The 27,356-nt window shown below is 43.6% G+C and overlaps 1 protein-coding gene across 17 annotated transcripts in view; it reads left to right on the forward strand.

Moving 5' to 3' along the window:
* Positions 1-24,078, forward strand: part of DTNA (dystrobrevin alpha) — a 294,094-nt gene extending 270,016 nt beyond the window's left edge. For 7 of the 17 annotated variants that reach the window (XM_074352226.1, XM_074352221.1, XM_074352223.1 and 4 more), the window contains 6 exons: positions 112-132; positions 8,480-8,639; positions 11,299-11,388; positions 12,632-12,800; positions 15,095-15,227; positions 20,404-23,117. In XM_074352226.1, the coding sequence (XP_074208327.1) occupies positions 112-132; positions 8,480-8,639; positions 11,299-11,388; positions 12,632-12,800; positions 15,095-15,227; positions 20,404-20,601 (771 nt within the window). In that variant the 3' untranslated portion in view covers positions 20,602-23,117. The other 10 variants (XM_045510818.2, XM_010947170.3, XM_010947174.3 and 7 more) reach the window with 10 other exon arrangements.
* Positions 24,079-27,356: the final 3,278 nt, after the last annotated feature.

The raw sequence follows: 27,356 nt of genomic DNA on the forward strand, positions 1-27,356 counted from the left end.
CTTGACCTGCTATCCAAGCCGTATTGAGGTTCCCCCACCTTCATTCACTGTGTACTTGCTTGTATTGGAACCCTGGGTAATCTAACTGTTATTGATTCAATCTTTCTGTAGGAAGAAGAATTGAAGCAGGGAGTAAGTTATGTCCCCTACTGCAGGTCTTAACTAACAGTGGAGGGGCCTGCCGTCCTGCTGTTTTTCTCATTGCTTTTGCCTCTAATGTATGTTCATGCTTCAGTTTGGAAAGAGAAAAAAAAAATTACTAATTTGCTTCCTTTTCAATGTAGTGCTTGAATTGAGACGTATACAATTTAGCATTTTTTTGGTAACTATTACTACTGTCAGCATCAAAAGAAGAGCTATTACATCTTCTAGAAGAGGGAACAAAAACATTAATTTGTTGGAAACTTTTTAGATCTCCAGGGGTCTAGGTTTCAAGCCAGTCTCACGCTTTTCTGGGTTGTTGATCAGACCCTTCTCGTAATAGAAAGACACCCACCCCAGTTACACTAGGTAAAACCCACAGCACTCAGATGCTAACCTTGACATCTTCTCATGCTGAGAATATTCAGTTCAGTTTCCATTTTACTGAAAAAGTTATGGAACCTCTTTTTGTAAAAATCAGCCAATTACATCTCTTTTCATTGCATACTTATTAAGCCCTGCTCCCCGCTGCTCACCGTAAGGTGTCCAGTCTAATAAAAGAAAGACTATGCTTGGTAACTGTTCACTTCCTGTTGTTACGTTCTTCCCGAAGCAGAATCCCTACCATTAGTTGACAGTAATCTCCAAAGACTAGGTAACTTTCAGCCTTTCTCTTATCACCAAGCACTTTTTGCTCTGGGAGTTCATAAGCTGTTACCTACATACAGTTGTTTCCCTGGGAATAGGAGCCTTGTGACTCTCTCGCTGTAAACTGAACTGTCTGACCACGTGGCCAGGTGCAGAAGCCAGCAGAGGGAGCAGCGTACTCAAAATATAGTAGTAATGAAACGAAAGCAAAATAAAAGCAGCTTTCATTTCAAGTGCATGTCCCAAGCTGCGTATGACAACATGTCCCACTTGTGGACATTCTTTCCATGGATCGATCAGAACCACAGCCTGTCTGATTTCAGCGTACCTTTTACTTCTTCTGTATTCTCTTTCCTATTATTCATTGTGTGTGTTTGTGTGTTACAAAGAATGTTTGCAAAATGCTGGACACATTTTTATCCTTCATTCCCCACCCCACCTCCCCGCCCGTCTGTAAAAAAGGAAAGTGTAAAATGAATCTGTAATGTCAGACAATAAAGACAATGTATTACATTATTTGTATTTTGTGAAAAAAAATCACTTCACTTAACTGAAGTCAAATTTAATGAGCAAACAGTCCCCCTGGGTAAAGGACACGCATTTGCTGCCTGTGTAATTGCCCATAAACGTGTATGTGGGATATTGCGATTGTACGTCCAACACACTTAGATCATGTAAAGAAAAATGCCATCTCATGGTGCTTCTCTGCAAACAGCCTCTTTTCTTTCCTGTCTCTTACTCAGCATGTGCATAGAAAAAGGAAATAAGGCTCAAATATAACCTTCCTCCTCCTAGTGGAGACAGCAACCATCCTGTAGTCAGCCTGGCTTTAGCCGGTTCCCCCGGGGACCCCTTCTCTACCATTTCCGAGGCAACACATTCTTGAAAGGCTCAGTGGACCAGGAAGTTCATAAACAGATGGATGCATAAAGCCAAACCACAGCAGCGCCCGTAAGAGCCTTACAGCTGCCTTTCCTTCCAGCCCCTCCCCACGGAGCCCACCACAGCGGCCACATCTTTGTCAGCCGGCCAGCAGTGGGTACCACTGCATAGGTACTTAAGGGCCATTATTGGTAACACCCAGATGTCATCAATGCCTTGTGTGGGTGGGGAGAGTGTTTGCTGGTCTTTCTCCTTTATTTGCTTATATATTCAAGCCTCTTTTCAAAAAAGGACCCAAGGCAGCTGACGATAAAAGAAACAATGACTTCGTGAAATAGAAATAGAAAAATCAAGAACTAAAGAAAATGCAAATATGCTCATCACAAGGGACCAGGGTGTTCCTGTGAGCTTTCTAGCAATGAGGCAAAGAAAAGGGAAAACATAATTGGCAGTTTTATCAGAATGGAAATGCCAGTTTTTCAAAAGACCCAAATTTCTGTTGGCATAAGTGATAAAAAGAAAGTTTTCACTCAGAGGAGTAGTGAATGATGAAATGGACAATATGGTAGTAGATCTCGTGTGGCTGATTTTTATACTGACCCTCAGTCGAAATTAAAGACAGAACCCCATATGTCCCAATCTTGTAGGGGCAGAATTCTACAAGGAAATAAACAAATGCCGTCCATTTATAGACTTCTCATGGTATAACATGATCTAAGGAGAGAATTTAGAGGTCTCAGTCTGGCATCTGCTTCTAAATTCTGGTTCTATTTATGAGCCTTTCCCCTTTGGGGACATTCTCTTTGTAAAAATCAGATTTAAGACACCACACACAACAAGCTGCTTGATTTAATAGCCTCTACTTGCTTTATCATGAAAGTCTGTGTGGTTCAATGTATTTTATTATACTGGTATATATAATTCCTACTTATACTGTTTCTTGTTAGAGGTAATGCATGAATTTATTCCCCTTGAGGAGAGAACATGAATTAAAAAAAATAGTGCCTGTAATATAATATGATGATTATGGTATCATAAGCAATAAATTTTTTTTAACAAACCTTGAATCGAAATTATCCTACCCTCTTTCTTCTTTGTGTATTTTTAAGATTTATTGAAGGAGCCGTAAAAAGAACACTCATAAAAAGTTTAATAATGAAGGCGGCTGGGATGTAATAGCAGTGATGATACATTCCAGAGTTTCTGGTATACCTCCAGTGCCAAACAGTATGACCCGGTCTAAAACCAAATATCCTGACTCTTTGAGTTCAGGAAATAGGGTCCAAATAATAATTCTCTTAGAAAGACTACTGGAGTTAGACCTGAGTTATAACGGTCCCAGCTCTTCACTCACAGCTGTAAGATCTTGAGTAAGTCAATTAACTTCCTAGTAACTTATTTCCAACACGCTGATAATACATGGCTCACAGAGTTTTGTAGATTTAAAAAGATGACTGGTGCGGAAGCACTTTGTAAAATGCTACATGCCTGTCAGATACAAGTGTCCATGTATGTATGTATATATGTGTATACACACACACACGGGAATCTATCCGCTTGTCTAATTTGACTCATATTTTACATGCACGCACGCACACACACACACACACATATACACACACACGCACGTAGGCATTCACTTCTCTTCCATACATTAACTAGCAGTGCCTCCAATCGGGGAGAGAGTCAAAGGTCAGCCAAACTCCATCTCTTCTTCTCTTCTGTATTTCCAACTGGGTGGCTCAGGCTCCTACTTCTTCTGTGGAATATAATAAACAAGCCAGAAATGACAGCTTTTCCCCGGTTTATGTTCACCTTCCATTATTTCCCCTGCTCATCCTCTCTGGTGGGTATTCTGTGTCGTGAAGCAATCAAAAGTGAGAGGGGTGGGGGTAATTAGTGTCGGAAATAATCACCCTGCAATTCTAGGACTAAGATTTCGTGTTCAAAAACCTACCCTCCCAGTCTCTCTCTCTCTCTCACTCATTCTCTCCTTCTCTCTCTCTCTCTCTCTCTTTCTCCCTCTCATGCCTTTTAAAATTAGGAATTGGTTAATTAATTCTAGAAAAGTAAAAATTTCTTCTCTGTTTAAAAAACCTTAGAAAATGACCCTCCAGTTCAGGATAAAGGCTAAGCGCCTTTGATGACCCTAGAGGCCCCCAAACCTGGCCCCACCCCTGCCCAGCCTCACCCCGCTCCACTCCCCACACTGGCCTCCCACTGTATCAACCACACTGGCTCCGCAGTGGGTCTGCAGGACCCCCACCCCACCCCGAGCCTTGCCCACCATAATGCTCTTCTAAGCCCTGCGATGCTTCCTCTTTTCTGCCTGGAAGTCTCCACTGTAAGACCCAAGTCAAATGACGCCTCCTGCCTGGCCAGTCAGAATTAGTCACCTCGTCTGTAGCCCCACAGCAAACCCGATGGTGGTCAGTAAGTGCACACTGGAAGAAGGGATGAAAAAGAGGGTTGAATGTGGCCAAACACCGCTTTGCTGCACGCTCCCAGGCCGCTGGGTAAAACCAGGCCTGACGACGCCGCGTTCGCCACCAAACCCCAGAGGCTGACTTTCGGGAAGGGGGCACCTGGTTAGGGGAGGGTCCCTTCCACCACCCACTCCTGTCTCACAGTCCTCTGCTCTGCCCTTTCTCCAGGCAGTGCTGGGTCCACAATTAGATAGACCTTCAGCCCTTTCTTTGAAGCATTCCCTCCTCCTTTCTGGTGCTGAGTGGAAACCCAAATCCTTCCCGGGGAAAAAAAAAAATCCGAAAATTTATGGATCTTGTCAGACTTTTTAAAAATTGATATAACAGCAGGTTGACTGGACTCCGAGAATGGAGGGTGGAAATGAATTTTTCATTTATTCTCTAGGAAGAGAGCTATTTTAAATTTGCCAAGGGTGATGTATGTTTTCCTTCTGCCATAAATCAACCCTCTTCTCAGGAATTTTAGATCTATATATTGATCAGCATGGACCGTTGTCCCTTAAGTCTTCTGCTCCATTAATCATCGAGTAATTTCCAGGAAAGGAGGCTCGCAGTGATCATTCACTCCACCATGCTTCACAGCCAGGCCAGAGGCCACTGTTCTCTAGTGGCTGCTGCCTGTGACAATGAAACTCCGTGACGTCTTCACCAACCTACCCCAAGCCCAGGAGGCAATTGCCTTTCCCTAGTGGTCCTCCAGGAACAGCAGGAAAGAAAGCCAGAGATGGCGCTCCCAGCAGTAAGTCTACCACGCATCAATCTGGGCAGTGTTCTGACGAAGACAGATGGGGCCCTGATCGCCCAGGGAGCCAAGGTTGCCCCCACTCCACGTCTGGGTAAAAAGTGGATGTGACTGGGGAGTTACAGATTGTGGGAAAGATGCAGCTGAGTCTTTGCTTCAGCACAGAATCTTCCACCTAAATTGTTCACGTAATCAGACTGCTTGAAATTGCACCAATGAGAAATTCATTTAGGAGCTGGTGGCTGTTAGTCATTCACATGTTGGTATAATTTAGACCCGGTCAAGTGGTCGGTTTCCCTTAATATATCACCACAGTCCATCATGTCACTTCTATCACAAGACCACAAATAGGAGTTTTGAAGGCCAGAAGCAGACAGAAAGAAATAGGAAAAGTTTGGAGACAGGGTGTTAGGCAGGAAGAGGTGGGGCTGGGCATGCCTCAGATAAACAGTTAGCAGGAGAGCCCGGCAGGCATGCAGAGGGGAAGGCAAGAGCATTGCCAGAGGTAAGAGGCTCACAGAAAGGAAGGGCAGAAGGGCCAGTGTGGTGCCCAAAGAGGAGGGGGCGGCCCCATGTGCACCCTGCGCTAGAGAGCCGGGCCGAACAGGTGCGAGCAGGGCTGGTGTGAGTACAGCCTGAGCACAGCCATCACATGTCGAAAGGTAGGCCCGCAGCCCCATCTCTGCAATCACTGGGTCCAGATGTGCTCCAGAATCCAAAACCATGGAGGCTTTAGAAATGCAAATACAGTGCAGACACCACGTAAGTAGCCTCACATCAGTTATGAAACAACACGTGTGGCTCTGGATTTCACATTTGCAGAGAAATGAGAACCTATGGGCCTATATTTTCTGTACTGATTGATGAACAGCCCAAAGGCTGTTTCTCTCCCCTGGGCACTCACATGGCCCCCCATGACCCAGTAACTAGAAGGTACTGCCTGCCCTGGCAGGAAGCCTCAGGCCGATGCCTGACACCCCTCCCTGGTGTGCCCATGCCCTAGACCTTATGTCTTCCCATCGCTAAACCTTTCTACTGGAGTAAAGCATAGATGGAAACATGTGATGGTTGGTCACTGGGCCTGAGATCCTGATCCAGCTGCGGTGCCATGGGAAGGCCCTGGTCTTGTAGCCTAAAGGTGGGGGATCCATTTTCTCCCCATCATTCACTAGCTCAGAGACCTAGAGCAACCTAATTAGCACCACTGAGCCTCAGTTTGCTAACCTGAAAAATGGGAGTAATAATACATCCTAGGCTTGTTGTGAAGTAGTTGGGATTAAAGTGCTGTCCAAACTGCACGTTGCTGTTCAGATACAAGCTACTATCACTCTTAGCGCTGATTAGTGAGAGAATAAAACAAAACAATGTATGTAAATGTGCTTTAGACACTGAAAATTACATACAAAAGTGGAGTTTTGCTTTTTTTATTTTTAATTTTGGTACGGGAGGTAATTAAGTTTTTATTTATCTTTGATGGAGGTACTGGGGACTGAACCCAGGACTTCATGCATGCTAGGCACGCGCTCCACCACCGAGCTATACCGCCCCCCACCAAAAGTAGAATTTTGTTATTATTATTGTGAACCTCTCATCACAGAAGAGAATCTGGCTTCCAGAGCTGAGAGGGTAACCTACACTGTGTAGCCAAGAGGAGCCTTCTTCCTTCAACTCCTCTGCCCAAAGCCTCGTCCCCCGTCCCACCTCCCTGCTGCACCTGGTTCCTTGGTAAAGAGGACAGGTAAGAAAGGGCAAAGGGCCCCGCTGAGGACCCTGCCTGGAAAAGGATGCACAGGAGCGGCTGCCAGGGAGGGGGCGGCCCCTGACCTCAGGGTACCTGACCAACACTTGTCTCCTTGGAGGGACCCTCCAGCAGCCAGAGCCCATCCTGTGGGGAGGCAGAGCACCTGGACTCAGGCTCCAGCCAGGACTCTCTAGCGCCATCTCCTGGGCAGTTCTTTTCACCTCTCTGAGCTGTGAGATCAACAACCGCACATTTAGTGTAAGGGGACCTACTTCAGTGGGTCGCGGAGAGAAATCAGTGAGGACAGACATGAAAAGCTTTCCTACATGGCGAAAAGAGTCCCATGCGAAGTCACTTATCACTGGCGTGGGAAGCAGAGAAATGGCCGGGTAGCGCAGCCGCAGAGGTTTCGTGGTGATGACACGGAGCTGCCAAAGTTCGCGGGGGGAAAACCAGACCCGTCCTCGAGCAGGCTGGGTCTAGCAGGCTGCGAAGCGTCGCCAGCGGGCAAACTTCTCTTCCTGGGGCCGGGACTGGCCATGCCAAGGTACTGTTGCGAGTGAAAAGAGTGGAGTCCTCAGCCCCTCGAGCACCAGATGAGTTATTTTCTGTTTTGCTTCATTTTTAATTCTGGGTTTTTCTCAGTTCATAGATGTGACTTTTATGTGTGACGCAGAGCCCTGGAAAGCTAACAGCATGGCATTTTACAGGATTGATGTTGTGTGTTTTAACTGCAAGGAGCTGAGCCCACAGCAAAAGACTTAAATCGAATATTCCAGAGCACTGCTCTGGTGGTGCACGTCTGGGGTTTGAATGGGGTGATGATGAATTTCTGGGCCTTGCTGTGGAAGAGTCCTCACTCTCCCCGGCCAGACCCAAGGGACTGGAGTGGAATTTATGTGAACACCTAATCTCTTTGCATTTTCTCATACGTGCTGACATTACTTCCTTTGTAAACTAATTTTTAAAGCAGAGAAAAGTGTTTCCAAGAGACCTCATTGTAGAGACAAGGCTATGAAATTCCAGGTGTGACAGTTTCAGATCAGTTTCATGCCAAGGACTGGAGCGCAGAGATGAATGGCTTTTGAGTTGTTTTCTCCTCTTTTCTTTACTCATTTCTTTAAATCCCACTTTTCCTACTGCTAGAATATTGTTTTTTCATAGGCGAGGAGAAGGACATTTCCTACAGGAAACATTAACCAAACATTAGAAACCAAGATTTTTTTTTCTTTTCCTCATTTGAATCCCTCAATCACAGAGCAATTCAACAGTCAACTTTTACTATAAAAGAGAGATTAAACAGCTTACATCTCATTTGATTCTTAATGTGAGACTTAATATATGCAATATGGCATGATATGATTTGAACTAGGCATTATCCTCAACAGGTGATGCCAGGACAGACAGGGTGAAAATTTAGCAAGTGTATAAACCACCCTTCCCCAGGAGTCTCTGAGTTTATATTTAAAGCATTCTCCTTAATGTCTTTTTATTCTATGTAGAACTCCCTTCAAGGAGAAAATAAACACACCTTGTAATTATCCCTGCTCAACAGTAGCTCCATTACCTGGGCACACATCTCATACATCACAGAACAACGACTGCTGTACTAATATTCCTAGCTTTCAATTTGTAACCGAAACTTCAGTTGACATACAGTAAGGTCCTAAAGCACCTGCACCTGCAGCTCAGGGTTAGCATTACTGTCTCAGTCACCTAGGATTTCCACCTGCTCTTGGAATTTCATGGTCACGGTTTTTAACATCTGACTGAGGCACTGGGAATGGCATTTGGCTCTTTGTTGGGAAAGCAAATTAACGACGTGCATTGTCTCCCCAGACCCAGGGGCCAGGTTCTCCCCGCTCCTCCCCCAGCCACACCATCAGCCGGCCCATCCCCACGCCCGTCCGCTCCGCGTCCGCCTGCTCCACCCCGACGCACGCGCCTCAGGACTCGCTCACAGGGGTGGGGGGCGATGTCCAGGAGGCGTTTGCACAAAGTAAGTGGCTTCGTTTTTTGGTTGTGTTCTGCTTTCACGTGAAAATACGTCACCCAGGACTGCGAGGTCTAGGGTCAATCAGAGCCACGCCTGGGGCGTTCTAGAGTATTCCCTGGCTTGTGTCAGAGCCGGGCCTGCGAGGCATTTCAGAAACAAACTCCCTACGCTAATCTGTTCTTCGTTTCACCATCTTGTATCTTCTTTCGGCTTCTGTTGCCCTGTCTTGTTTTTTATGAGTCTTTGCTCTTTAAGGGAAGGGAAATCTTTTCAGCAATATCCCAGGAAATTGTATCAAGTGTAATGCTTTTTAAAATTCTGAAACGTCTTATTTCCTGCTTTCTTCTTGTTATATTAAAGCAAACTCAAGACTGGGAGTAAACAATCCCAGCTCTTAAGCGCTGAGGCGATCAAGAAGGGTGTTTCAGTCTATTTACAGATGCCTTAAAAGAGTTGAGTCATTGCCTCTGTGATACGGGGCTACGAGGCTAGGCTTTCAGAGTTAATATAGGAGGGCAGAGGGTGATGTGAGATGACAAACAGGGACAAACAGCTTCTCCCCCCCGCCCCCCGTAGCTGCCTCTTGTACGTACAAACTGCGGGGGGGGGGGGGGGGAGCGGGGGAGGGCAGTGAAGGGCAGGGCGGGAGGGGGAGCCGGGCAGGTAGGTGGTGGTGGGGAGGTCCCAAAACAAGTGATCTTATTCATATGGAATTATTTTAACAATCTATAAAATTTTTTCTTGTCATCACTTTTTAAATTGATAGAAAATTAGGGAAAAAAATCCTGCTGCAGACCCTCACCCTGCCAGTCTGATTCCTAGAAGTAAACACCATTAACAACTTGGCCCTTGTCAACCTTTCACTTAAGTATAAATATCTATGTTTAAGTGTGCTTTTATGGACATATATACTCTTCTTTTTTCACCCAAATTTGATTATGTTTTGCATTTTGGTCTGCAGTTTGCAGTGCTCCTTAGATTCGCAAAATATCAGCAACATCCTTCCAGGTCCTTATATACAGCTTGAAGGAAAAGAGAGACAAATTTGACTACTAGTTTTAAGGCAAAAAGAAACATAAAGTCAAAAGACAATAAAATAGACTTGAGGAAACCATTTCCAACATATGTGGCAGTCAAGTTTCATCATTTCAGCATAAAGCCTATAGAGATCAGTCAGAAAGACATACCCCCCCAAACAGAAATAAGTGAAGGATGGAACAGAGGAATAAGTAGCCGAGAAAAATATGACCAGATGTTCAGTCTCACAAAAAGCTGCAGAAATGCAGATTTTAGTAAAAAACAAAAAACAAAACAAACACCTTTTCCCTAGCAGATTAAAAAAAAAAAAAAAAAAGTTGTTTAACATCAGTCATGTCCCAGGGAGACTGTGAAGAAACAGATGTCATCCACTGAGTATGGGGGATAAACGCTTACATTTTGAAAGGACAGACTCATCTACTCTCTAGTCTGTTATGAGGGAAGGAGGGGTGATTCCTTACAGGGGTTTTTCTTCTGAAAAAGAAAATAATTTAAGTTGTACAAATATCACTTACTGTATGCAAAATAATTTCCTTTGTTTTTTTTTTAATTTTTAGAAGGGAAACTGTCCTTTCCCTAAATCTTAAAGACATTTACGGTACTTTAAATCAATTTGAGCTTCCTGTTATAATTAATGTTTCCTCTAGCTACTTTGATTTTTTTTAATTTCCATGGGTTTATTATTTTACTTATTTAGTTTTACTTTCTGAGAAATGACAGAATGAAATGTGGCCTATCTGGGCAACCCCCCTTCAGAAAGAGCTCACCCTGCTTAAGTTCATCTGGGAGTCAGGTATTTGGAATCTTGAGCCTCTTTTCCCAAAGATATTATGGATTTAGCCCTCTGTTCCACATCCATCTTGCCCCACTCCCAGACCAGCCCACAAATACCCATTTAACCATTAGTGTGCCAGAAACATCCTAAGACTCTTTCTCTACGACGGGGAAACATGGCCTGAGTTCCAGCTCAGGGTACCAGGCGTACGTCTTCCGCCCAGGTCTTGGTGGCAGGAGCAAGAATCCTCACCCCTTTTCCACAGTCTGGGGACATTCAGTGCATGGGGTTCCCATTCCCCAAGAGATACCTGAGATGGTAGGTGGACCACTGAGATCCCTACAGTGATAGGGACCAGAATCGGATGTTCTCAGCCTCCAGGTAACGTCTCAAACAGCAGCAGCTGCTGGGACGGCGCAGCTCACCTGGCAGAACCAGACTCGTCATCCACCTGGGTTATCCTGAAGAAGGGGGACTACACGTGCTGGCTTACCTGGGACCGTCCCAGTTTGTGCCATGTCACCCAGTCTTATTATTAATCCCACCCCTTTCACTCGCAAAACTGTCCCAATTTGGACAGTAAATTATATAAACCCCCATCAGTGGACATGTCTTCTTACATCAAAGGCCACATTGCCCTAAACACAATGTATTTTTTTCAGGAAGTGAAACAAAGCACTTCTGGAAAGTGTTCTTGCTTTAGGGTATCAGTGGAAGTGAGTTTATCATATGATTTGATAAAAACTCATAGGATATCATGTGATAACATATCCTATGAGTTTAGCATAAGAATTTGGGGAAAAGGAAAGTTTTGATTTTTTTTTAATTATCATTCCTTCTTTGCTTAAGGTTCAAGAAGAAACTTAAGGAATGACTTACTCGTAGCGGCGGATTCCATCACTAACACCATGTCCTCTCTTGTGAAAGAGTTGAATTCCGGTGAGCCCTGGGTCCCCTCTCGTTGGTGTGCTCGTTGTGGAGGGACCCATAAGCTTCTGTTAGAGATCTGCTCGTGGCCAAGTATTAAAAGACTTTTTAAAGAGCTATGTGGTATTTTGTTGGTGTGTTAGATTTTTTTTTTAGTACTGTTTATGTTCTGCTGATGAGAAGACTATAATCTATCAATGCAGAAAGTTTGAAAAATGCAGAAAAGAATAAAGAAAAACATTAAAATTGACTTGTAATTCCAGGATCCTAAGTTAGCCACTGTTAAATGTTTCATGACCCAAAGTGGCATGAGGCTAAAGTTATTTTTATAAGGTCATATGTCTTATTTACTAATTTAGATTTTGTTAATTTGGACTGCAGAGCTATTTGAATGAGGCTAAACTGAAATTTACCTTTGCAATTTCATGAAAGATCTGCCCAGGAAACAAACAGCGTAAAATTGCAACACTATCCTAATAATACTACTTGGAGTTTTAAAAACTTGAACAGCGTGAATGTGCAGATATTCTTACCAGTTACTAATATATCTCACGTATTCCTTAAAGCCCGCCTGGCAAGATCTCTGTTTGGCATGACTGCGGTCATATAGTTGAGATTACAACAACTATAAGAAATAAAACTTCAATATTAAAAAAAAATCTGTATTTAAACTTCTTAAAGCCTCTATAATTAGAATTAAAGTCATGAAAATTATTGCTGCTATTTTAGGTTAAGATTACCAAATAGTACAAAAATGACAGTAGTTAATACATCCTGAGTAATGGCATGTACCTACTGCTGTAGCAAATGATGACTAAAAACGTTATTCTCATTGTGGACGTTTCAATTACTATTAGTTTATACTCTTACAATGTTTTGAAATATTAAGTGAATATAATATATTGGCCTTGTACTTCCTAAATTAAAGTAATATTAAGCAAAACTAACAATAGATTTAAGGAAGATTTTATAGAGGGAAAAACAGGATGCTTAAAGAATTAAATCAGTTATTAAGACAAAAATTCCTTATAACATTATTAAGTTTAGAAAAAAGACAATATGGTCTACTAAGTGGTGTTATGGTAATTCATGTCAGTGTCAATTCTCATTTTGAAAGAAATGAACACTTACTTATGTACACTAACTGGTCAGTGTTTTATACAGCACAGGTTGGTTTTATATTAAGCCTAGCCCTTTATTGGCCAATCATAAAAAGTTCTAAGTCATTCTTTACTTCTTCCATTGTACCTAATAGACGTGAGGAGTGACACCGAGAGTAATGTGGATTCTGAATTTGCACGGACTCAGTTTGAGGACCTGGTTCCATCACCAACCTCTGAAAAGGCTTTTCTAGCACAAATCCACGCGCGAAAACCCGGGTACCTTCACAGTGGAGCCACCCCAATCACCATGCGTGGGGACATGTGAGTATCTCCTTCTTGGAGGTGTTTTTGCAGTAACAGAGCACGCTGCAGGGAGCAAAGGAACATAAAAACATGGTTGCTTAGTTCTTTATTTTGGAAAGGGAAGATGCAGTTTCCTTTTCTGCCAAAAGTAGAAAGGTACGTTTAAATTTGTCATTGTGACTTTTCCCTCACAATTTCCAGAGTATCAATAATTAAAACCAACCAGAGCTTATTGAGAGCCCGGTTCGCCCAAGGCGCTGTGCTGGTTGGGTACTAAGTAGTGTGAAAAATTGCCCACAGCCTGCCAGGACTCACAGACCAGTTTGGGAGATAAATCATCCTATGTTCTGAATGTACTATATTTGCTCTTAAAGGACCTGGTGACACTGGAGAGGCCTCTGTTCAGAGTGGGTGTAAACAACATCATATACACACTTGTGATTGAAATAAGTAAATGTATGAAATCCCATTATAAAGAAATCCAGTTTCCTTGACTTGTTGAATATGTATCAATCTGACCTTCCGAAGACATCGTGCGAGGATTTTCACCCAATTAGGCTTCGGTCGCTTGACAGGAGCCAGCAGAATCAGTGACGTCCCCACTAGACTCTCTGCGACCTTGGATCAGCTCAGAATAGTCAGGCAGAGGAAAGCAAAGCTAAGAAACAAAGGCAAGGCAAGGACAGACCTGCACAGCCCAGCTTGGGAGGGAAAAGAGTAGAACAAAGAGCGAGAAGTGGAGTTCTGAGACATGGGGGCAGGGGCTCACCAAAGGCTGGAGAAGAGAATTGATAAATAGTTAAAAAAAAAAAAAAAAAAAAAAAAAAAAACCTATGGAAGAGTGATGGAGCTTAATGTGAAAAGTACTGCAGACAAGTCTACAAAAATAAACTGGCTGTTTTAAAGACCCAAAGAAGAAACTAACCAGAAGCCTTTCTGGTGTTTTGGCTCTTAGACCAAGTAGTGAGTAAAAGATCAGTAATAATGGGAATTATAAATAGACGTAGCTTGAAAGCCAGCTGTGAAAAGGCAGAGCATTAGATCCAAACAAAACAGTTATAACATAATTTAAAATGGCAGGAGGCCGCTGCTTTTTCATTTCAGTTTGCTTTCTGTCCTGTCCTCTATAATTTAGAGTCATTTGATTTGTTTGCTGTTCAAAACGGTGCATTAGTTGTCATCCGTTTAGTCTGGTAAATACATAGCTATTTGATTTTTTTATAATTAAGCATTTACATGGTGATTACCTAAAATTCAGACAAGTCCAAGACCGTACGCTGGTGGCAGAACTAGCTACCAACACGGCTGTGGGAGTTAAGGAGAGAAAGTTCACAGAGGTCTCACAGACCTATTTAGGCTGGCCCCAAACCTCTAAAAATAACAAGAACATGTCATGCAGATATAAATAAACATGAACAATGGCATTTAAGTTCCAACCCAGAAACTTCTAGTTGACCAGTCTTTTTTAGGGGATATTTTAATATCTGGACTATCTAAACATCGACTGTGTTTTTACCGTGAGAATATTTTAGTCCTATGATTTAGGTAGTGAATTTATGTTCAGTCCCAGGAAGAGCTTGATATATCCTGGGATGAACAGTTGGAATCACACGCTAGTGAATAAGATCATTCTTACCTATTTATTTCATAGTGGAATTGGACAATTAAATGGATTTCTTCCATTTAGAGTTAGTATACGTTTTTAAGATCAAGAGCTATGGGGTAGAACTTTAGTCTTCCCGACATCAATTAGCTGTTATTAAAAAAAAAAAATTAGCTGTTATTCAGAGACTTGATTCTACCATAAAAATAAAGCACACGGGCGCACGTGCCTATGTATACACGTAACACAAAGAGGGTTAAATCATAGACAAATGTCCTTAATCATTATTTCACTAGGGGGCTCACTTTGCTTATAGAAAGTGTTCTTGGATTCCATTTTTTTTTTAAGCCCCCAAATTGGGAAAACTATATCCTCCCAAAAGAAAAACCTGCCCTTTTTAAGACTGACAAACATTTAAAAGGCAACTCCTTCCGGTAAGCCCTAGAAAAACATAAATGACAGTGATCACCAGGCTGCCATGGAAAAATTGCACATGAGAAAACCTTGAGCATATATTTCTCCAAACTTCCGAAGTTTTTTTTAAAAGGTTTTCATTGGGGGAAAGAAGACACTGAACTGAAGTAAATTAAAGCGGAGCGAATTGGAGGACTGAATAAATGTGCACCCGAAACTACAGCTAACACATGAATTCCATCCATAGTTTCCTTTTAAGATTTGCTCCCAAACGCCCTCTGTGGTTTATTCCCAGGGTCACAGAAGATGGGGACCCCTACGTGCAGCCAGAGGATGAGAACTATGAAGATGAATCCGTCCGGCAGCTGGAGAACGAGCTGAAGATGGAGGAATACCTGAAACAGAAGCTGCAGGATGAAGCCTACCAGGTACCGAGAGCCAGCCCCCCCCCTACCCCCACCTCTGCCCCCGCCCGCGGGAGCCGGGGCTCTCACCCGGCTCCAAAACTCAGGAGCCTTCTCCATCCTTCCACCCTCCCTGCCTGCAGTATTCCAGCAGCACTCCTGACTCCACATATTCTAGACGGTAAAAAATACTAAATACTTCTTAGAGCTGTCACTCACCATGTAGTCTTATAAATGCTGAGCTGGAAAGTGAAAACGTGGTGGAAACATTAGTGGAAACCTGGTGACCGACTGTCCCTCATCCTCTGAGATCATTAGGAAAATGCTTTTGGAAAAAAGACACAGTTGACCCTCCATATCCACGGATTCAGAGCTTGTGGATACTGAGGTTCAATTATAGGGGACTCGAGCATCCATGGATTTTGGTGTCCAAGGCAAGGGCAGGTCCTGGAACCAGTCCCCACCCCGGATACTGTGGGATGACTGTAACAGAGAACAAGTCACCAGGAAATTGAATAAGCATACATATGTCTCCTCCCTCGAACCATTTGTCCTCAGCTTCCCTCACTTCCGCCTCATATCAAACGTCAGTAGGAGGGGGTGGGGTATAGCTCAGTGGTAGAGCGCATGCTTAGCGTGTGCAAGGTCCTGGGTTCAATCCCCAGTACCTCCATTTTTTTTAAGATGTCAATAGTAGAAGAGTGACAGACCTCATCAAGAAATTTTGGGGGAGCTGTAGGCTCACACTCAGCAGTGTGGATGGACAGATTGTCGTGTATACTAAAGCGTATTAATCCATCTGGGAATTCACTGGATATAACACGTGCAATTAGGAATAAAGGTAATTAGTAACTCATCCTTAAGGGAACGCATTTTCTCCATGGAGATTGTTCAACTGCCATGTTTATTTTTCTTCTGTTTCCCCTCCCTGTGTTTTGTTGGGGTTCTGAGAGTTCGGGGCTGTTTGCCTGGTCAAGATCTGTTGCCTCCACGACCCCAGTGGGTTATTTTATCACATCAGGCTTTCTGTACAATGGGTAGACAAGCTGTCTCCACCTTCTTAAGTCAGCAGTGGCCCTTTCTTACTCTGTTGGTGGAAGAAAGAAAAGCAGAGAGAATAAACTCTCTTCTCCTCATCTGTTTATGGATTCAGTTTAGAAATATTTTGCCAAGAAGAATATATCAAGAAGGAAGCCATAACCCCACCTTGACAGTATAAAATAGAGGTTCTGGAATGTTCCCTTAGTCTTTTCCGTTTAACAGCCGCATTTCAGAAGCAACCCCAGGGTAGGCCTAGTCATACAAAACAAACAGTGATCAGATACGTCAACACTGCTGAAATAAAGTTGCCTTGAGGCAGAGCAAGGAGGATGCTCTTCGTTTGGGATTTCTGTGGTCTGTCCGCAGAAGGGAATTGGCCTGGATGAAGCCCCAGGGTGTCTCCAGGAACTCTTGAGGGAGGACATTCCTCCATCTGCCTCATTTGGCCCTGCTGCATGGAGGGAGAGAGAGAGCTGGTTAATTAATCAATGTTCTGGTTCGTGCTGTTAGAGGCAGCTGTTGGCCTCCCTCTTGGAGCCCACGTGGGTTTCTGGATTTTGGTGACAACAGTAACTGAATTTTTAGTTTTCTTTTTTTGAAGAGAGGGAGTCTTTCATACACGGTAGATTTTCATTTGTTTTAATGAATTAGGAATTTAACCTGACAGGAGCAAAAAGAAGGGAAATTCTATAAACAGCGTCAGCTCCAACTGGAGGTCGTGCCATCTCTGGTCAATCTTAAGCTCCTTCTGTCTCTCCCTTCCATACCCAGTGACTTCAAGGGAAAGGCAAAGCAGAGGGCTGGGAGATTATAACAGGCCCACGCAAGATACATGCCCTGGAGAAGGCTGAAGTGGTTTTCCTGGACTGCTCTGTGAGCATTTGGTTGTTGGATGGATCAGAAAGTTACTTTCATTCATCAGACTCTCTCTCTGTGTTTCTCTCTCCGTCTATCTTTCTGCATGGCTTCCAACCAAATAATTCACCGGCTTGACTGCAGCACAGACTTGACATTGTCACCTTTCTTGTTTGTGTCCTTTGTCACCCACAGGTCAGCTTGCAAGGTTGAATGCAATATCCTTTTATCACTCTCCTCTCAAGTAAGTACCCCCCAGTAGGAGGAAACATGGCCACTGTACACTGAATTCTGATAACTTGTCACCCGCGTTCACAAGCACTGTCTCTTAGGTTTTCTCTATGATGAAATATCCTCCTTCCCTGCTGATATCAAAGAATCACCCTGGCCTATGTAAGCATTTCATTATAGTCCAGTGGAGATTTGGCAGGCAGACTTGGGAGTTGACTTTATTCATTTGGAAGACTGGCACAGAAATGTTTATAACATCAGAGAGGCCCCAGAAATTTGTGACGGTGAAGTCACAACAGCATCCAAGTTTTCAGCCTCGCTTGCGCTTGAGAGAGAATAGCCCAGATTTGTTGAGCACCTGCAGAGATGAGTAAGCTCCTTAGTGCGCTCAGCACCCCGGAGGTCAAGGTGTGCACCTTAACAGGTGGCCGCGGGAGTGGGGGGTAGAGCTCCGCGGTGGTGTGCCTGCTTAGCACGCAAGGGTTCCTGGGTTCAGTCCCCAGTACTGCCATTAAAAAAGTAAAATAAACCATAAAAATAAATAAACAAATAAACCTAATTACCCCCCCCGCCAAAAAAAACTAAAACAAAACAAATCTAAGGGAAAAAAAAAGTGAAAGCAAAAGCATGTATTATTAAAGAAAACAAGCAAAGCAAAATGGAGAGGTAAGCTTTTGCAGTAGCCGCTTCAAAGCCACTGTGGAATTCAGCAAGATATAAATTAATTTAAAATAGCGTTTATGTGGCGTGTGATTCTCCCAGCTTCAAGGGTCTACCTAAATACATGGGAAATCCTCCGTAATTTCTTTTAACGATTGGCAGGGTCACTTGACTGTAGTGATCTGAAGCTTCATCTTTGGATTCTAAAAGACTGATGTCAAATCATGTGTTTCACCAAATCCCAGCAGCTTAATCCTCGACAGATTACTAGACCTCTAAGAGCCTCCATCCCTCTGTACAATGTGTATCATAATACCTACCTCACAGAGAGGTTGAACTCACTGGGGTGTGGTTTTTAAAGACTTACCATAGTGGCAGACGCGCTGTAGCTTTATGCCAAGCACACCCATACATGCCTAGCACTCTGCTCAGTGCTTTACAAGCAGTTCAGTCCCTGGGACCATCTACTTTTGTGAATGAGGCCGGGACTCAGCTTTGTACAAGGATTTGAAACACCTCCAGCTACCCTGTCCCATGAGTCTAGAAGGTTTCTCTGTCTCCAGCTGGTGGCCAGTTAGACGTCCCACATTACAGTTCAAAGCTAACACACCTCTCACAGTCCTCTGGCTGCGTGAGCCCAAGGACTTGCACCTACTCTAATTGTACAGCCTTTTCCCACCCATGGAATCCCGTCAGTCTATAGCACAGTTCACAGTAAGCCCCGCCTGCCAAATTGAAAAAAACGGACATATATCTCCTAAATGACATATCCATTAGTAAAGAATACATTCCAGCTCAAACACCACTGACCTCCCGTCTCAGTCCTCAGGCTAAGAGTAAGCAAGTAACAATTGAGGCATAATTGTTATTATGAAACAGACTTTTTGAGCTGGGAGGCCCGTTTGGTGTAAAAGGAAGGATCTCACCGAATGTGTGCTAGTCTGCGTCCCTTGGGCTTGAGAATGCCACACCACGTGTCCTCCTGATTCATGATGACTGTGGGGGAAATAATTCCCAGGAGCTGTTTCTGAAAATACTCACTCCAGTTATAACAAACCTAGTCCCAAAGGAGCAAGCCTTTTCCTTACATAGCATTTTCTTTCTCTGAGCTCCAGCAATTTGATCATTTTTGCTCTGCGCATTATTTAAACATCCGTAGGTAGTGCTTAGAAAAATATACTTTTTTGAAAGCCTAATAAAATGCCCTTGACACACACCCAGATAAAAAAGTGGTATTTGGTTCTCATTCATAAACATCAAAGATTTCAGTACTCTGAAAGTTCTTAAACCATTTTTTTAATCTTTTGATGCCAATCTGGCAGTGAAAAATTAAAGCTGTTGTGGCCTCTGCCATTTATTGCGTCCCATACCTAACTAGCTGGCATTCCACAGGCCACTAAATATAAACCAGCCTGTCAGTAAATCAGCAAGTCAGACAAAATTCGTTTAGGACCTGACAGAACACTGCAGAAGCTAGTGGCTTTTCATCTTTGCAGCTAGTTCTAACCCACTGTCGTTTTTCTTGATGTAGCCAAGAAATACAGCTGAAATTTTTTAATGGTTTATGCTATTGAAATCTATTTGTTTGGACTTTCCTGGCTACACTGCAAGATCAGAAATTATCCCAAAGTACATGCATCTCTTATCCAAGGGTCCTGAGGCCGATTTCATCAGCTCACAGTCAGTTAGCATCTACCAAGCTGAGCCCCACATGACTAAGGGGCAAAAGGTGGGACTCCAGAAGCGCGGAGGACCCCTTCTCTGCTCAAGAAGAGCCTTTGGCCTGTTTGGAGATAAACATGCACTCATCAACACACTAACAAGAGTGAATAGAGTGAAACCTGACTTACTGCTTTTCCGCTGGCCACGATGGAAGAAACAGTTTACATAAAGGTTAGCACTCAGCGTAGAGTTCACCAAAATTCCATTTGTGTCCAGTCCAACCTTGAGTTGGTCCCTTTTCCATCCCTCTGGCCACATGGTACTCCACTCACCTTGGCCAGCCACATCCTAACTTCAGACATTGGGGGATTAGAAGATCCGGAGTGGATTTGTTTTTTAAAAATGAGCATGGCATCCTGGTAATGAGTCAGTGCTTCCATCTCCTTGTCCAGAGGACAGCACAAATAGCTCTGTTTACGGTGCTTACACCCTCCAGGTGCCTCAGGTACCCATGAGGCAAGAGACTCAGCGGGAGGAGGAGTCTCATCCTTTCTTCTTTCAGAAGGTGCAGTAGCACACAGTGTCCCAGAACATTCGTTCCTGGTTGTCAGAGGAAGGGAGAATGTGTGTGTGTGTCTGTGTGTGTGTGTGTGTGTGTCTTGGGGGAAAAGGGGGGTTCTAAGCCTCATAACCCTAATTGAGAAAACAGTTTCCATCTTTAAAAGAAAAATTACACATTGCTTATTCCCAGGCAAGCTATAGTCAGACAGATGATGAAAGGGACAGGAGAGCTGGTGATGAAGGACTGAGCTGCACCCACCCCCCCCAGAGGAGAAGACGGCAGCCGGGCAGCAGCCTCACCTCACGGAAGAGAGGAACCACCGCCCACAGCAGCTCCCGACAGACCCCCCCCACCCTACCCCCTAAATTTATGTTCTGCCGACTCTAGTGCAGCTCACTTTTTGTTCTAAGATCTGTAGTTCATAGGTGTGTGTTTTGAGAAGGAAAAAAAAAAAAGACTTCTGTTCAAAGCTAACTTATCAGCTTACATCCTCTGTAACATGGCTCATCCCTCGAAATGAAAACCCAGGCTGAAAACTCAGGCTGCGGTTACTCACGATGGCAGTATTAACATGCATCTTAAGCCTTCGTACATGACACTGAACCTGGTCAGTTTACGACGACAGTATGCATAGTGTTTATAGCTAGACATTCAATTTCCGAATTCTCTGAGATTTTAGCAAGACAGTTGATTATATACACTGTACATTTTTTTTTCCATAGCAATTGAAAAAAACAACCACTTGCCATCATTCACTAAGCCTGAAGGGTTTGGTGCCTGGGTGCACAGACCCAGCCCCGAAGCCAAGCAGGGTCCTCGGCCAGCACGGTCTGGGTTCGTCTCCAGGTCTCTGAGAGCAGAGGCTGGACGCAAACACACCAGGATCATCCAGTCTTCGGGGCCTCTTTCCAGCTTGGGGTTGTTTTCTTTCAAGAGACTCTTAACCAATCAGCCATAGAGTTTAGTGTAAATATTTTTTTTCCAAATAGATATCATATTCAAAAAAAAGAGACAACATTCAAATTATATAGAATCTAGTTTTTAAAATCAGCACAGATCTTCTTAAAAACTGTGAACTCTGTTTTGAAATACTCGTTACTAAAGCTGTTTATAAACCACAGGTGCCATCAGACTCCCCAAAACGGACTCAGATTCTCTGCTCTTCCCCGGGCTCGATCCTCTCGGTGTAGCTTTAGGGAGCATGTTTCTAACAGCACCGTTCGTCCATACGTTCCCCTATCAGGTCGTTCGGAGGCCTTTCAGCTTTAAATGTACAGGCTTAAAGTGCGCTTGCAAACGTTTGCTCTCCTTTTATTTCTGAATGTGTATTGCCTTAGCTGGCTACCTGGTGTATGCATGCAGCCTCCTGTGGTCATGTGAGAGGAAACAGGCTCTTCGAAGCGGAGTTGGGATTTTGCACTCCGTGAAAAGCTGATGTGCAAAAGAACAGGTCAGAGGAGGGAGGAGGAAAGACTGTCGATGGTCCTTTCCGAGGGCCCTTTTTTGGGGGAGCGGTAAAGACCTCCCTTAGGGGATTCTGGGGAAATGAAAAACTAACCCTCTACTTGTTTCAAGATTCGAAGAACTAAAAATCCTGCAACATAGTGGATACATTATACTTAAATTGGCAGCTTCTCTGGATTCCTGATTCTCCTTTAAGGGAAAGAAGAGAACATTTTAGAACAGCGGTTCTCAGAACGTGTTCCCTGGGCCCGCAGCAGCGTCAGCAGCACCTGGGAATGGATTAGAGCTGTGGGTTCTTAGGCCCTAACCCAGGTCGACTGAGTCGGAAGTCCTGGGGGCAGGGCCTGGCAACCTGTGTTTGAATAAGCCCTCCAGGTGATTCCGATGCACACCAAAGTTTGGCAACCACTGCTTTAGAATAAAGTTGTATAAGAAAATCCCTGAAAAGGCCTTATTCAGAATAAGCAAGACAGGCTTTGAGTCAACCTCAAAGCTTCAGCAACTCGATTTTGCTCCTAGGGCTGGCAAAAACCTCCTCCCACCCACATCATCAGTAGTTGGTGGGTGCCCAGCTGAGCACAGACACCCTGACATCTTCCAGCCTCCTCTCTGGAGGGTTCTAAGATGTTCGTGTCTCTGAGTTTGGTCAGAAATCACCTCCTTGGCTGCCCTGTGGGACTAAATCGCTTGCCTTGAGGATCGCGAAGCTCTGGGTTGACTCTAGCAAGGAGCCTGTTCTGTCCGCTGATGTACTTAATCCTGCTTCCCTCCGGAGAACCAGCCTGGCAGATACCCCTGAGAACAGGCTGACACCAAAGCGGCACAGCTGCCCAGTTCTCACGTCTCTTTGCACAGATGGATTTTATTGTGGGTTTTGTTGGTAGATCTTAACATTCATCTCTCTTTCCACCGCCCATCCTCTGTGAAACCGTACCTCGCTAGATGGAGCAGGTGGCCACTTGTGCCTCAGACTCAGTCCCTAAAACCACTGCATCCTGGCTGCCTACATTGCCGTCAGCTCTAGATCATAGCCGGGTAGTTCTTGACCCCAGAACTCTGACCCTGCAAGTGGCATTCAGCCACCCGCTGGACCGAGCTGACAGGTGTGGTCATTTTGTGTTTCTACATCAAAATGTTTGTCTAAGGTCTGAACTGTTTTGCTGATAACCTTCCCCCCGTCCTATTGCCAACTCCATCACATGGTTGTTGATAACCATCGTCCAAAGCCATTGCAAGGACTCTGGAAACTGCTGCCAATGACCAGTTCCTGACTAACCAGCCGCCTTTTCTTTCTCTTAGCTCCACGTCAGCACTGAGACCAGACTCAAGCACCCCTGTCCTGTAAACGAGACAAAATGGCGTGTGTTGTTTTGGGTTTTTGTGTTACTCGGTGGGTTTCTTTCCCTGGCTCTCCAAATCTACTTGTGGGGCCTGTTGTAAGTGCAAACCCAGCAGGTGTCACCTGTCTTGTCCATTAGATACAAGTATATCTTGGCGGGGGCTGTTTCTCTCTTGTTCCACAATGAATTGCACATCCATCTCCATTAGGGATGATGGCCTGTTCGTGAGCACTGGTCTAACACAGCCAGCCCTCCCCAGCAGCGCGATGTTAGCGGAGGGAGGGAGGACTATGGAATCTACTGGAGGGGATTCAGGAATCAGTTGTGGTTGGTCAGGACGGAAGTCGGGGTACGTTTGGTTGGTCAGAGGGAGATGTGCTGGAGATTGTGAAAAATGGATTCTCGAACGATCTACTATCAGGCAGGGAAGGTCCCTTTGTAAGTAGTAATGTGAACTGAATTACATGAAGAGTGTGGCCTTTGTTGTGATAGCCTATGTATTTTCTTATATGCATGAGCCCAGCTGTTGCATCATAATTTAGCACTGATGTCTGCTTTTATTTTGATCATCTTTGTCTACCCTTACTAGTTCTTGGCTGTTACCTGTAGATAGACGTTGTAAATACGGCAACCTTCGGTTGCTGCAGTCACCTTGGTTCAATTCCGCACAAGCAGCCACAAACAAGAACTCCACTGTGTCCTCAGAAGAAAGGGCATTTCTACCTTTGAACCAAAAAGAGGGGGGAAAAAAATCAGAAGCATTACATCCTGAGGCTAATTAACTGTAAGAGATTTTTAATGATGACTACTGTAATTTGACACCATTTAAAATAACCAGTTCAGAGACACTAAAGATTTCACAAGATTCATTGGTATTGTAACAAAACTACTATTGTATGGGTTTTTTGTATTGCTGTTAAGTATTGTTTTGTGTGTATGTGTGTGTGTTGGAACCTCCTGGGGACATGTTATATTTTGAAGTGATTAAACTATTTAATTGTGTGTCTATATTTTGGAATGGAATTATTTCTTCATTAAAAAAATGTTTTTAAAAACACTATATTTTGTGTGTTCTGTGCCTTTGTTTTGTTGAATTTTTCCTAAAGCAACTTGGGGTTAGTCTGGTTAAAGGAGAAAGTCCACAGGTCAGTTTTTGCACCGCCGATTGAGTATCAAGCAGTTGAGGCAAAACATCTCACCTTTTCCTGCCCTTGGGGATGCAGTTTTTTTAAATGAGATACTATTCTGCTGCTCATGGGAAGCCTTGTTATAATCAAGGTCAGGGTGCGTTTGGGAATACCCATCGCTAACGTGTTTTGTTCCACTTTATATCAGAGACTGTTTCTAGCACTTTATGTTTCTTCCCTCCATCCTTTGAATCCGCAGCATCTAGCCAAGTGTGGGGCAGACACCTTATGGTAATAACGAGTGTTCATTCGCCTGAATCTTTCTATTCTGTGCCAAATAACATAGATTTATAATTAATTTTATGCATCTGTCTTTTACATAATGTCGAAAGTAAAAAATAGTGTTACAAACCAAAAATACAATTATCTTCCATTTCCATCCCAAGTGGGTATGTTGGAATTCACTTCTGACACTAACTACCCAGATGTTAAGGACAAAGTCCTCCACAAGATTGCCCCCACTTTCGGATGTCAGTGGGACTACCCACAATTCTGACTGGCTATAAATTCAGGGGTTCCCATGACCCCCTCAGGTTTGATAATTTGTTAGAACAACTCACAGACTTCACTGAAAGCGCTATACTTTCTATTATGGTTTTATCATAAAGGATCCAGATCAAGAATAGTCAAATGAAGAGATACGTGGGACAAGGTCTGGGGGAGCCGGGCAGGATACTTAGCTTGTATGCCCTCTCCTTGCAAAATCTGGCCATACCACCATCTCAGAAAAGCAATATTCACCAACCAGGAAGCCTCTGTTTCCAGAGACTTTATCAGGACAGCAATAGGTAGGCATAACTGATAAACAAATGGAATTCAGTCTCTAGCCCCCACTCCTCTTCCTGGAGGTCAGCCTGGCCCAACTTTTCAACCATCTAACCCCACGGTCCATTCTTCTGGTGACCAGCCCCCATGCTGAAGCTGTCCAGGGACCCAGGTTGAGTTACCCCATTAGCATAACAAAGGCACTCCTGTCATTCAGAAAATTCCAAGGGTTTTTGAAGCTCTGTGCCAGGAGCCAGGGACAAAGATCAGATATATTCTTTACTGTACCACACCATCATACTCAATTTTACATGTGCCCTTATAGTTAACCTTTTCGGGAGACCTTTATTTCTCATACAGTGTTGAGTTGCTGTCTAGTGTCCTCTCACTTCAGCTTAAGTACACCCTTTAGCATTTCTTGCAGGGCACGTCTACTGATAATAGAAATCCCTTGACTTTTGTTTATCTGAGAATGTCTAAATTTCTCCTTCATTTTTGAAGGACAGTTTTACCAGCTATAGAATTCTTGGTTGACAGGTTTTTCTTTCTGCACTTTAAATATGTCATTCCACTGCCTTCTGGCTTCCATGGTTTCCAATGAGAAACAACTGGGGATCCCTTGACCGTGGCAGTCGCTTCTCTCTTGCTGCTTTCAAGATTCTCTCTTAGCCCTTGGCTTTCAACAGTTAGATTGTAATGAGTCTCGATGTAGATCTCATTGAGTTTCTCCTGCCTGACATTTGTTGAGCTCCTTGAATGTGTAGAAACAAACCCCACAGATGATTTTGCCAGGAGATTGGTTAGGATGTCACTGCAATAATCCAGGCAAAAGAGACGATGATACTTTAGACTAAGCGTAGAGGGAAAGAGGTCATATTTTAAATACATTTTGAGGGTAAAGCCCACAGGTTCTGTGAATGCATTGTATGTGTGTGAGAGAAAGAGAGGAGACAAGGAGGCGACTACAATTTGGGAGCCCAGATAGCTGGGGGAAAGGAGCTGCATTACTGAGACGGAGAAGACTGGATGGGGAGAATTTCAGGAGCTCAGCTGTGGGCATAATACGTTTGAGAAGCCTATCACTCATCCAGGTGGAAAGAGAGAGTAGTGTTAGAAATCTAAGCCTAGACTTCGGGAGGGACAGTTAGACTGGAGCTATAAATCTTGGATGGAGATGCTCAAGGAGATTGAGTAGGAGTGGACAGAAAGGTAGGAAGACTGTCAGGAGCTGTGGTGACCTAGAAGCCAAGTGACGGAAGTGTTTCAAGGTGGAAGGCACGATCAACTATGCTGAGTGCAGCTGACAGGTCAGGTAAGACGAGAACAAGTAACTGATGCATCACGTGTGTGTTGAATGGAATTAACATGATCACATTTGAAGAATCTCTCTGCTGTTCCCAGTTTCTACATTCTTAATGAAATCTTGAGGAACACTGAGTGGAAATTCATGTTTGCTTTTGCTCTCAGGGCCTGAGGGGGGCTGTTGTAAAGCATAGCAAATCCACAAGATTGGCTCCGATTTCCATCTCCACACCCCCCACTGGTCACCTCCTCTTCTTTGTTCCCAGCCCACAAAGACAACAGTGACAATTTACATGTTGTGATAGACACAATAAATTGGTAAGAAGCAAATTAAAATAGACAACATTCCCTTATTGACTCTTTAAAATGACTTTTTTTTCAATGAAAAGGGTATACTAATTTTTATTTTGGGGAAAGGAGTCCTTTTGTTGATTTTGGAATGTCATCTGCCTTAGTTATATTTCAGAAAAAGGTTTAAATTTTATAATGTATAGTTTTATGTAAATTACAATTCATTTTAAATTTTATAATTTAATTATTCCCTGATCTCTGAATGTGCAAAAATAAAGTTTTTTTAAATGTCTATTCCATCTTATGGCAATATATGTTTGTTTGACATTATCTATTGGTTGCTTTGAGAGTTAAATTTAAGGAAACAGCACATGTAAAGCACCTAGCAAGGTTTCTAAACATGATGGAAATTAATTCAGCTTCTGTCAGTTTTTTTCCCTTTTCCCTTGTGAAGTTCATAAAATGGGGGTGATAGTTGTTCTCAGAAAACTCATGGAAAAATCAATTCAACTTAAAAACAAACAGGAGGAAATCTATTCAACCTCATTAGGCATGGAAAGACTGGGAATTAAGACATTGTTATGCCCAGGGGATTTAATGATCCTATGAACAGTGAATTCGGAGACCCTCAAGCCAGCTTTCCCCACTCAACACGCAGAACCCTGGCAGATAAATGATGAAAGCGCCATCTCTGGGGAATCAGACTAACCCAAAAGAAAAGCCTAAAAATACTGACGTGGAGCCAACTAGAGCATCCTACAGAAAAGCTCGTATACTAAGACCACCACTCAGC

Source organism: Camelus bactrianus, chromosome 24, assembly GCF_048773025.1.
Source record: "Camelus bactrianus isolate YW-2024 breed Bactrian camel chromosome 24, ASM4877302v1, whole genome shotgun sequence".
Lineage (NCBI taxonomy): Eukaryota > Metazoa > Chordata > Mammalia > Artiodactyla > Camelidae > Camelus > Camelus bactrianus.